Source organism: Pleurodeles waltl, chromosome 6 (genome assembly GCF_031143425.1).
Source record: "Pleurodeles waltl isolate 20211129_DDA chromosome 6, aPleWal1.hap1.20221129, whole genome shotgun sequence".
In the NCBI taxonomy this organism is placed as follows: Eukaryota; Metazoa; Chordata; class Amphibia; order Caudata; family Salamandridae; genus Pleurodeles; species Pleurodeles waltl.
This window is the reverse complement of record NC_090445.1, coordinates 209,028,570-209,041,067: the sequence shown is the minus strand read 5'-3', so window position 1 is coordinate 209,041,067 and position 12,498 is coordinate 209,028,570. Positions and strand designations below refer to the sequence as shown.

Sequence of the window (12,498 nt, the reverse complement as noted above, 5' to 3'; positions counted from 1 at the left end):
CCCGTGTGCCTCCTCCCAATCGCTATAATGGAAAGCATTTAACTAATGTTTTATTCGTGATGTCGGCATATTTGGAGAATGAATAATCATATGTTCACTGGCTAAAAGAATCGTCTACCTTGAGGTGAAACTCCTAGAGTTGAATAAGCTAGATCAGGATCATTTGCAAAACTCAACGTCTCCAACTACACCTTTCAATGACCACCCAAATCAAATACACTGCCTTCAACTGTTTTATGCTCTCTATCCCTTTGCTAATGAGGCTCTAATCTTTCCAAAATACTGCGGTCAGACTATGCTGAACTTTCCAGACTTGATAATATCTTATCTTATCAAGCCAAACTTAACTGCTTAACTGGCTCCCATTGCGTAATCGTATTATGTTTAAACAGTACTGCAAATGCCACTGCACACTCTCAGCCGAACAGCAGTAGCTTCTGCATCATTGGTCATCATTCTACTTTAACACGTAGATCCTCTACCACAAATTTCAGTCCTTCATTGGTGGGGAAATGTGACTAAGAGCATACCATGTGAGGGAGACTGGTATAACTGTGACTACACATCACGTCATTTTGCTGAGAACAACAAGGCTGGCAGGGGATTGGTGAGGCTCCTTTAAACAAGCATTTGCAAAGTCAATAGGTCTCAGTGATGCGGGATGCGGGAGCTGTTGGCTTTGTTAATGTTTTTTAGTCATGTATATTAGGGTATTTCAATACTTTCTGCATTTAGGGCCAGATGTAGGTATATTCCAATTTGCAACGTGCAAATTGCGAGTCACAAATTGGAATGTAGGAAGGTGTCCCTGACACCATCTGCGACTCGCAAGGGGGTCGCGAAGGCCCACCTCATTAATATTGATGAGGTAGGTCGCAGTTTGCGACCCCCTTGAGACTCGTGGCACTCACAGGGATGGTGGCCTGCTGGAGACAGCAGACCACCATGTCTGTGACTGCTTTTAATTAAAGCAGTTTTTTTTTTTTGTAATGCAGCCCGTTTTCCTTAAAGGAAAACGAGATGCATCACAAAACTAAAAAATGAAACGTTTTCGTTTCATTTTTTCAGAGCAGGCAGTGGTCCATAGGACCACTGCCTGCTCTGAAAAAATGTTTGCAGTTCCATTCACAAAGTGGGACCCCTTCCCTTTTGCGAATGGGTTACCACCCATTTCAAATGGGTGCAAACTGCTATTGCTTTGCAACTGCGTTCGTGGTCACAAAGTAATCTGGCATTGCACTGCAACTCGCAATTAGGAAGGGGACTTCCCCTTCCTAATTGCAACTTGCAAACCCGTTTTGCAATTCGGTAACCAGGTTACCGAATTGCATAAGGGGTTTTGTGCATTGCAAAGTGCCGTTTGCACGTCGCAAACAGTGAAATTATCACTGTTTGCGACGTGCAAGTTGTTTGCTACATCTGGCCCTAAGAGTATTATGAAACCTGCCAACAAATATCAAGTTATGGAACAGTGCGGGTCATCTAGGAAGTAACTCTCCCTAACATCTTTGAAAAAAGCTTCTGTCCTTTTGTCAGAGAGCTAGATCTTAAATGCTACAGACACTGATGAACTAAAGCAAATGTTACTGAACATTTGTAAAGCGATCTTTCCCTGAAGCGTGCCAAACAAAATAGTTTGTGCCTAGGGAGAAGCGTACTGCTGAAATACTTATATTTATTTAAGTTACCTAGTGAATATGCTGAACCTCTAGCGTCTGTATTTGCCACTACTTTGAACCAGGGGGAAAAGAATAAGGCGAAGGAGAAGGAAACGACAATTATATTCTTTATGTTGGAGTAGCACATGTTCTCCCATTTGGCCACCAGATGGCACTATGGGCTCTAATGCGTCCAGAATAAGCACAAAGAAAATATCTCCCAATTAAGTTAAACTTGAACTGGACTGGAACGAAGCACACAAATGAATGTCATGTAAATTAATGTATATAACGATAACAACATCTGACAATGACTTCAATAATGTCAGTGTGTTAAAACAAGTGAGAATAAAATGTACCTTCTGGTATCTAAAATGTCCCTGCATGTATCTCCAGCACAGATAAGAAGTGTTCGAATGTGAGAATTGGCGGATGGAAGGGGGAAAGAGGCAATAGGAGACGGAGGATGGAGCGAGTGATATACGGGGCATACATGCTTAATTAGATGCGCTCAGGATCACACGGGATAAAACAAATAGGCAGTAAGGCTAAGAAGCCATGTTTATTGGTTTCACCGCTCATCCTTTTCATGTTTATTGGTTTCACCGCTCATCCTTTTCATATTCACGATATCAAACATTAAACCACTGAGATCCCCCCCCAAACTTGTGCCGGGAAGCGCCTAGAAGTGGCGCCTTTTGTTTTCGGTCAGCCATACCCATTGCCACAAGGCTTCATAATTGGTTTACCCTTTCAGTGTGCCTGGAAGCGTGGTTGAACAAAAAAGGGAAGCTGCGGTCCTCTGCCTTGTACCCAGCCCAGCTGGGAGATATTTGGTTGTGATGACAGAGCAGGCCAGCCTGAAAACGCCTACATGTCTGGCAGTCTTTGTTGTGGCATGGCAGTGGTGCGACCCACTTGCCTGGTGAATGGGCTCACCCCAGTCATGATTGGCGTAACTCTTTATAGCCAAGTTGACACGGGAAACAGTGTGATTAGTTACAGAGCATATGTTTTTGTTGGACATGTATGACCTTTGTGCACGTTTCTGGGGTGAGTTAGAGGTGGCACGCATTATCCCGTTATAGTGCGAGGCTCAAAAGACATTTCCAAGCTCCATAACAAGACTTTATGCATGGTCGAAGGTCACCACTCCCAAACATTGTGTCAGGCTATCCGAACATGAGTGTACTTATTGTTATGCGGTGGGCAAAGTTTCATCTAAACTTTAAAATTATAATGATAAAGTTTTATCTAAAACTGTTCCTGGACGTATTTCCAAAGCATCGTTTGGATATGAGGGTGATCTGGCTGGGGTTGAGATGTGGCAGATTTTTTTTTGGGGGGGGGATGGGGTGTGGGGGAAGACAACAGATGGCAAGGCAAAGAGAAGCAAATAGTAAGCCTATGGGCGGGCTGAAGCCCCCAGAATGAAAACATGTCTCTTTAAGACAGCGCATGCGCTGCCAAGCCAAAACCTCAAAATCATTGGGGAACGACCTCCATTCAAAGCTATCAGTCACTACAAAGCACTACCTTGTTGCTGAAGGGCGACAACAGTAAATGGTTTACATCCTTTTAAGAAACAATGCACATAAGACCCCAGTGCCGACACCAAATTGCGGCAGACGTGATCAGCTTAAATATGGAACAGAGGACTGCTTTTGATATAAAGAACTAGAACTCCATGGATAAAGTAGTGGAAGGAGGATGTAGCGAACAGGAGGCAGACTGTTACAAACCTGGAAAAGAACACTCTCAGTTCACTTTCTCTTCTAGCTTAATAAAACCATGGGACATTATGAGGGTTGCACTTCCTACTCTGAAAAACGTAGGGCTGTGGGCACAAATCAAAGGATGAAAACAGGGAGAAGCGGGCAGAGATGTACCAAAAAATAAGGTATGCTTTACTGATATTAGTAAACATAACTGTTTTCAAAGCCTGAATACAATCTGGGCCCGATTCACAAAAGTAAACTTAGACCTGAAGCCTAAAACAGCTATTGCCACACACATCCAAACCAGCACCAACACCACAAAGGGACTTTTCAACATCGTTAAGAAATTCTCCAACCCAGCGAGAACACCATCACACCCTCACAGAAACTGTGTGACAACTCTGCCCACTTCTTCCATAACAAGATCGCAACCATATACAGAAACTTCAAACCCCAAGCCACAGCTACGGACTTCCTCAACAGATACACCACCACCGTAATCAACACAAATCACATATTGACCACCTAGAACATCCACTCCTCCTAGGACATCACCTCCACCATGAAATCCACCCACTCGGGAGCTCCCATAGATCCATCCCTGCACTACATCTTCAACCTTGGAAACCAAATTATTGGCAAGGAACTCACCACCCTGTTCACCACCTTGTTCAACACCTCTTATCAACACCACATTTTCCAATGCCTGGAAACACACTAAAGTCAGACTACTACTCAAGGAACTCTCCTCTGAGCCCAGCGAACCAAAAAACTACCCGCCAGTCTCCCTGCTCTCATGCCCAGCGAAGGTACTGGAAAAGATCATCAACAAGCAAATCGTGACATACCTGGAGCAGAACCAACTACTTGATACTTCCCAATCCAGCTTCCGCAGCAATCACAGCACCGAAACAGCCCTGATCGCAGCCACAGCCGACATCTGAACACTCCTCGACCGAGTACAAACAGCAGCTTTGATCCTCTTCGACCTCTCAGCAGCCTTCCACACCGTATCCCATTAAATGCTGATCATAAGACTACACCACATCGGCATCCAAGTGGACGTGCTCAGATGGATCAACCTCCTTCCTCACCAGAAGATCTATCTCCCACCTTTCATCATTGAACCCAAGGAGATGACCTGTGGTGTCCCCCAGGGCTCATCCCTCAGCTCCACCCTCTTGACCACATATATGACCCCGATGGCCAACATCATCAGATCCCACGGTCTCAACATAGTTTCCTACGTAGATGACACCCAACTCATGCTCTCACTCACCGACGACCCCTCGACCACCAGAACCAGCTTCCACAGATGCATGACAAGCGTCACTGATTGGATAAAGAACAACTGCCTGTAGATGAACAGAGGGAAGACGGAAGTACTCATCTTTGGCCACAGTAGCAACAAATGAAAAGACTCTTGGTGGCCGTCAGACGTAAGACCCACACCCACTCCCCCCGACCATGCCAGAAACCTCAGGAATCATCATTGACAACAAGCTCACCATGAATTCAGAGATCAACACCATCTCCTCCACCTGCTTCCTCACTTTGCATATGCTATGTAAGATCTTCAAGTGACTACCTCTTCACACAAGACGCACCCTGACATAGGCCCTCATCACCAGCCACTGGACTACGGCAATTGCCGCACACCTCCTACAGAGACTTCAGACCATACAGAACACTGCAGCCAAACTCATCCTTGGCCTTTCCTGACAAACTCACATCACACCCCACTTCAGGCAACTCCACTGGCTCCCTGTACAGAAGAGATGCCAAATCAAGCTGCTGACCCACGCACACAAGGCTCTACACAGCCAAGGACCTGTGAACATTAACCACCACCTAAACTTCCACCAAACGTCAGGAAGGCTATGCTCTGCCTCCCTTTCACTTGCCCATATTCCCTGCATCTACTGAAGTAGAAGTGGAGGGTGTTCCTTCTCTCCCGTTGCAGCAAAAACCTGGAACAGCATCCCCACACACCTCCAGACCATCACCTCACTTCTGGAATTCCGAAGGGCCATCAAGACCTGGTTGTTTGAACAAGCCTCTGGGCCCTGCAAGCGCCTGGATATCCTATTGGGTGATCAGCGGTGCTTTATAACCCTATTGGGTGATTAGCCGCGGTTTATAAATCCTGATTGATTGAAGTTTAGACTTTAGGTCGAAACTTAGACTTCAAGTCTAAGTTTACCTTTGTGAATCGGGCCCATAGTATTCCTTTTATATAATGAAGAAGGCGCACCTTTTATATATTAATATTAAAGAACATACGTTGTACCATGCAGAACTACCTTGAAATGTGGATAATGGCCCTGGCACTTATTATTAATATCTTATTCTGTAAAAAGTTGACTACAGTCAACATTTTCTAAGCTCTGCAAATAACAGTTGTTATTATTATTGATTTTATTGGAACTCAGAGGTCTCTTCTCAAACTGCGAGTCCAAACCGCATTTTTCCATTTATAAGGTAACTGCGTTTGCCTTGTTTCTACTAGTAAGCACGGGTCTTCAGTACATTGCTATTGGAAACGGGAAAGTACTTTGTAGACCTAGCATACGCACTTCAGGAGGTTTGCAGCTGTTTTAAGGCTCTTCGTATTTCATAACAATGATGAAACACATCTTGTCTTAACTGTATCTAGTTACGTTGACATGACTATTTTGCTCCACTTGCGATCGTTTCACTCAAAGTACCACACCAAAGCCACTGATAGACCACACAAAATCACGCGAACATGTCACACAAGAGTACAATGAAAATGTTGCTGCTATGGTCAGTAGTGTCGGTCCCCATTTCTCAGTACTTCTTTTGAGATGTATGTTTTTCGCCCAAAGCACACCGTTAAATGAAAAAGGTGGTACTGTCTCATCCAAATATTCAGTCTTCCCATAAGCAATCAAGTCACAGCATATCCAAGCTTTACCTCAATGACAGCAAACGGCTTGTGGCTGACAGGATGCATAACTTGGAACCTTTCTAACCAATCGCGAGCCTCAGCTGGAGTTCCTCCGCACTCCTTGAGGAACGCGCGGATGTCGCGGCGTATCAGGGACCGGTTGACTAAAGAAGAACTTTCGATCACCTCAGAGGATACTTCCCATTGGTCGTCAGGGAGGGCGATAAGAGCGGGCTCCTCAAGGGTAGGACGTGCCCGTGCGCTGAGATAGCGAGTCAGCGCTGTTAGGCACCTACCGCCCTTCGTGCCTCCTATCGCTGTAGCGGCTGCCCGCTGGAGCATGTTTGAGGTGGCACACATCCCTTACTGTCTCTGTTCCTCGCCAGTGTTAGCCGGAGAGTTATCTCCGCGTTCTTTTTTGTTTGTTTTTTTAACCTACCTAGCGGTGACGTTGTCTTCCGAGGTGAAGTTCTAGCTTGCCCACTCAACTGATCATTGGCTGGAAGGGTACCAAGAGGCGGGTACGGGGCGGAGTGGCGTAGCACTCGTCGAGGAGCTCTCGTGCCCGGTAGTTTTCCGTAGGTGATTACGAGACATTGTAATCGATAGACATTTTAAAGGGAGGTAGGATAGAGCGCAGAAACCTTTTCTTTTGGTCTGTTTGTCATTTCTGTTCCCGTTAGTCTGTTGATCTTTGTGCCATCTCAACCTTTGAAAGTTACGCAAATGTTACAGTGGATTGCGGGACCACGGTTATTTAACGATGGAATAAACTGTCCTTTTTGAAATGTTTGCTTTAGAGAACGAAACGTTTTTAAATTATTACTTTAATGTTTTTATCTGATCCTAATCTCCTGTCTGTTCGGTATCCCACGTGCTAAAACCTTTTTATTGAATGTTTGGGATCCCTCCCATTCAGTGCTTTAAATGGGCCGGTACTCACAGGTACTGATTACCGGCACTTCTTATTTTTCTCACTCTGAGTACCGGCACTTCTCTGCTGCCAAGTAGAGTACCTGTACTCATGAAAGGTAGTCTCATTAGCTGCTAGTGCTGCTGAGCACTAGGCTGTCAGAGTTGAACCTGTCTCTGACAGCTAATGTGCTGCTTTAGCCCTGAGCGGACCCCACTGAGCTATTTAGCAGGAATTATCTGCCTAATGTCCGGATATTCACCATCACGCTGTGTTTGACAGAACAGGGCCCATTCAGGCCCTGTGCTGTCAATCACATTCACACCACTGTATGCATTTCTGCAAACACAGGAATGGAGGGATCCCCGCTAACAGCGACATCTAAGAAAGCCATGGGAGGAAAGAAGTTTAAAATGGCTTTAATTCCTCCTGAGTCTTTTGAACGAGGGTCTGCTTATGTCTGTGTGTTTGCCTGCTTGTATGCATGTGTTCTGTGAGAGAAAAGCGAATGAAAGAGGGAGAGAATCGGGACACTTTAAGGAGGACTGTGTGGAATGCTTTGTGAGTGCGTGTCTGCTTGTTTCGTTGTGTGTGTGTGTTTGCTCAAGAATATATAGTATTGTGCAAAACGACAGCAAATAACAGTATAGCATTAGGAAGCTGCAAATATTTCAAAACAAAATGTTAAAATATAATTGCGTTTCGCTTTCATTTTGTGTAACGAGTTAACTTGTTTTATTTAAACACATTTCTCGTGTGTCTTGGTATGTGCTGCAACTGGTATATAAGTCATAACTTATTCTCATGTCTTGCTCTTAGCCCCGCCCCTTGCCCCACCCACCACACTACAAGCTCATGTTCATGAGTACCTGCACTTATTTTTTTCCCATTTAAAGCACTGAGTCCCATTTAAAACTGAATTAACTTTTTTTCCCCCACAGAAGGTAACCACGCAAAATTTGCATCTGTTTTTTTTTTAGTGTCATGGGGATTCTAAAGTTAACCAGAGTTTGTAGATTATCCTTGATTGAACTGAAAAAGCATCCGATATATAGCTATTTTTGTGGGGAAAAAGCGATGTGCAATAACGCATGTGTTTTTTTTGCCCCTAAAATGACATCAACGAAAGGTTTGCTCTGATAAGAACACCATATTCCCCTGCCCCCCTTGAGCCAGCAGTATTTGTTCAACAAAACAATTTCCCACTGTTTTGGCACTTTTTAAGAGGTAGTCCATCTTTACTACTTTTTGTGGTTTACTTTCAACCTACATGCAGTTTGTGAGAAAACAGGTTTGAAACCCATACGTGATCCCAGAAGGTATACCTTTTTTGAAAAGCAGAAAAGTTCTGAATTCAGCAATCTGTAGATCCCTCAACGTTTTCCCGAAGAATCAAACTGTTGAAATAAACACAAGAATGCAAAGGAGTTGAGATGTTTCTAGCTATCGCGTCAAGAATTTTACATTCTATTAAGGACACAGAGGCGAGGATTATGCTTTCTCTTTACTTTACTGACAAACACAGCAGCCAATAAAATTATAACAATTTAAAAACTTCAACTCCCATGAGCCCCAGTCCACCAATCATGGCTCGACTCTGTCCATAAATAGCCTGAACGCGATAGTCCTTCTTTCTTTGCGAAACCAACTCTAAAATGCATTAAAACTTGCAGAACTTGACAACAACCTCTCTCCTGGTCTTCTGAAAACGATCCCATTGACGTTGGAGACTTGAACTGTACATGCGGTGAACTACCGTAGGAATTCACGAAGTCGTGTTAGATGCTCCTGAAGGAGACAAAAAATCAAACTAATATCAAGATATACCTTGGGAGGGTATTTCATACACATTTTATGCAATAACAATTCAATATAATATTTATAACACCATTGCAATAAAATGTGCATAACGGGTGGGATAATCCTCGCCTCCGTGTCCTAAATAGAATCTAAAATTCTTGACGCAATAGCTAGAAATTTTTTAATTCTATGTCAGGACCGAAGGCTTCGGATTATGCTAGTTTAAAGTCTATTTACTGCTTCTGACACTACATCAACAATGGGTTTGTGATAAAATACCTTGAAAGTGGAATCATTTGACCAGTCTGCTGCAGCCATAATATCCTCCAATCTGGCTCCAGTAGCAAAAGCTTTTGAAGCCATAGCTCCTCTAACAGAATAAGCTCCAAAAACACTTATATCTATACCTGCTTTGGCTAATAACCATTTGACCCAACGAGCCAAGGTTGCTGCAGTGACTGGGCGAAAAGGTTTTTGTAACAAAATCAATAATTGACCAAAAACATTCTGTCTGAATTCTCGTGTGCAATCTTCGTATACTTTCAAACACCTTAACTACACAAAGCTTCCTATTATGTGGAAAAGAGGGATAAGAAATACATTTTGATGAGGTTTTTGTATGTCTAGTAATGGAAAAAGATACTCCTTCTGGAGTAACTACTCTACCTGATAAATCCAGAGCTTTAACATCTGAGATTCTTCTGCATGAAAGCAGACCTAGTAGCATTGTCAATTTTGCCGATAATTGTTTGCGAGATAAACCTTCATTATCCGGCCAATTTCTAAGGAAACGTAAGACAATGTTGACGTCCCACAAAGAAATATATTTCGGTTGAGGGGGTTTAACCATACGGATACCTCTAAACAATTTACAAATCAAAGGATGTTCGCCTACTGGTTTCCCCTGGATGTGAGGATGTCCAGCAGAAAGGGCGAAGCGACAATTATTAATTGTCCTATATGCCAAACCCTGGGAGGCCAATTCAGAAAGAAAATTGACTATGACATGAATTTCTGACCCCAGGGGATCCACACTCCTTGTATTGCATCAACATACCCACTTCCTCCAGGCTTGTTCGTATCTTTTCTGAGTGGAAGGGGCCCAAGATTGGGATAAGGAAAACATCGCCGATTCGGAAACTCCAGGCACTTGCCATCGTCGCCTGAAAGTCTCCACGCCATCAGGGTTAACAATCCCTGCAGAATTAGTGGGTGAAAATTGTTCAACGGATCCGTGAGAAGGTCCACAGACAATGGAATCTTCACCGGAAAGTCGCAAGACAGAATCATTGCAGAAGGGAACCAAGGCTGAGCACTCCAAAACGGAGTTATCAGAATGACCTCTGAGCGTCGGCGACGAACTTGTGCCAGGACGTAAGGAATCATCACAAAGGGAGGGAAAGCATAAAGAAGCTCCCTCGCCCACGGTTGCAGGAAAGCATCCGTCCCCTTCGCATGAGGGTCCGGTTTCCAGCTGAAAAAACAAGGAACCTGACTGTTCAATCAGTGTAGGAGGCTGGACTGGCTTGTAGTGAGTACCAAGGGGTACTTGCACCTTGCACCAGGCCCAGTTATCCCTTATTAGTGTATAGGGTGTCTAGCAGCTTAGGCTGATAGATAATGGTAGCTTAGCAGAGCAGCTTAGGCTGAACTAGGAGACGTGTGAAGCTACTACAGTACCACAAGTGTCACTTGCACAATATCATAAGAAAACACAATACACAGTTATACTAAAAATAAAGGTACTTTATTTTTATGAAAATATGCCAAAGTATCTTAGAGTGTACCCTCAGTGAGAGGATAGGAAATATACACAAGATATATGTACACAATACCAAAAATATGCAGTATAGTCTTAGAAAACAGTGCAAACAATGTATAGTTACAATAGGAAGCAATGGGAACACATAGGGATAGGGGCAACACAAACCATATACTCCAAAAGTGGAATGCGAACCACGAATGGACCCCAAACCTATGTGACCTTGTAGAGGGTCGCTGGGACTATTAGAAAATAGTGAGAGTTAGAAAATTAGCCCTCCCCAAGACCCTGAAAAGTGAGTGCAAAGTGCACTAAAGTTCCCCAAAAGACAAAGAAGTCGTGATAGAGGAATAATGCAGGAAGGACACAAACCAACAATGCAACAACGATGGATTTCCAATCTAGGGTACCTGTGGAACAAGGGGACCAAGTCCAAAAGTCACAAGCAAGTCGGAGATGGGCATATGCCCAGGAAATGCCAGCTGTGGGTGCAAAGAAGCTTCTACTGGACAGAAGAAGCCGAGGTTTCTGCAGGAACAAAAAGGGCTAGAGACTTCCCCTTAGGTGGACGGATCCCTCTCGCCGTGGAGAGTCGTGCAGAAGTGTTTTCCCGCCGAAAGAACGCCAACAAGCCTTGCTAGCTGCAAATCGTGCGGTTAGCGTTTTTGGACGCTGCTGTGGCCCAGGAGGGACCAGGAGGTCGTAAATTGGACCAGGAGGTAGAGCGGACGTCGAGCAAGACAAGGAGCCCTCTCAGCAGCAGGTAGCACCCGGAGAAGTGCCAGAAACAGGCACTACGAGGATGCGTGAAACGGTGCTCACCCGAAGTTACACAAAGGAGTCCCACGTCGCCGGAGACCAACTTAGAAAGTCGTGCAATGCAGGTTAGAGTGCCGTGGACCCAGGCTTGGCTGTGCACAAAGGATTTCCGCCGGAAGTGCACAGGGGCCGGAGTAGCTGCAAAAGTCGCGGTTTCCGGCAATGCAGTCTAGCGAGGTGAGGCAAGGACTTACCTCCACCAAACTTGGACTGAAGAGTCACTGGACTGTGGGAGTCACTTGGACAGAGTTGCTGGATTCGAGGGACCTCGCTCGTCGTGCTGAGAGGAGACCCAAGGGACCGGTAATGCAGCTTTTTGGTGCCTGCGGTTGCAGGGGGAAGATTCCGTCGACCCACGGGAGATTTCTTCGGAGCTTCTAGTGCAGAGAGGAGGGAGACTAACCCCACAGCATGCACCACCAGGAAAACAGTCGAGAAGGCGGCAGGATCAGCGTTACAGAGTTGCAGTAGTCGTCTTAGCTACTTTGTTGCAGTTTTGCAGGCTTCCAGCGCGGTCAGCAGTCGATTCCTTGGCAGAAGGTGAAGAGAGAGATGCAGAGGAACTCTGATGAGCTCTTGCATTCGTTATCTGAAGTTTCCCCAGAGACAGAGACCCTAAATAGCCAGAAAAGAGGGTTTGGCTACCTAGGAGAGAGGATAGGCTAGCACCACCTGAAGGAGCCTATCAGAAGGAGTCTCTGACGTCACCTTGTGGCACTGGCCACTCAGAGCAGTCCAGTGTGCCAGCAGCACCTCTGTTTCCAAGATGGCAGAGGTCTGGAGCACACTGGAGGAGCTCTGGACACCTCACCTACGCTCCCCTTTCTTTTGTCCAGTTTCGCGCCAGAGCAGGGCTAAGGGGTCCCTGAACCGGTGTAGACTGGCTTATGCAGAATTGGGCACATCTGTGCCCAAGA

General features: G+C 45.0%; 1 protein-coding gene and 1 long non-coding RNA gene across 3 annotated transcripts in view; one reads left to right on the top strand and one right to left on the bottom strand.

Moving 5' to 3' along the window:
• The window catches only part of NAGS (N-acetylglutamate synthase), a 102,214-nt gene extending 95,547 nt beyond the window's left edge, over positions 1-6,667 (bottom strand). The window contains exon 1 of the mRNA XM_069237845.1: positions 6,315-6,667. Within this exon, the coding sequence (XP_069093946.1) occupies positions 6,315-6,647 (333 nt within the window). The 5' untranslated portion in view covers positions 6,648-6,667. The remainder of the gene's footprint in view (positions 1-6,314) is intronic.
• The window catches only part of LOC138299539 (uncharacterized), a 425,958-nt gene that overhangs the window by 148,310 nt on the left and 265,150 nt on the right, over positions 1-12,498 (top strand). The window lies entirely within an intron of this gene.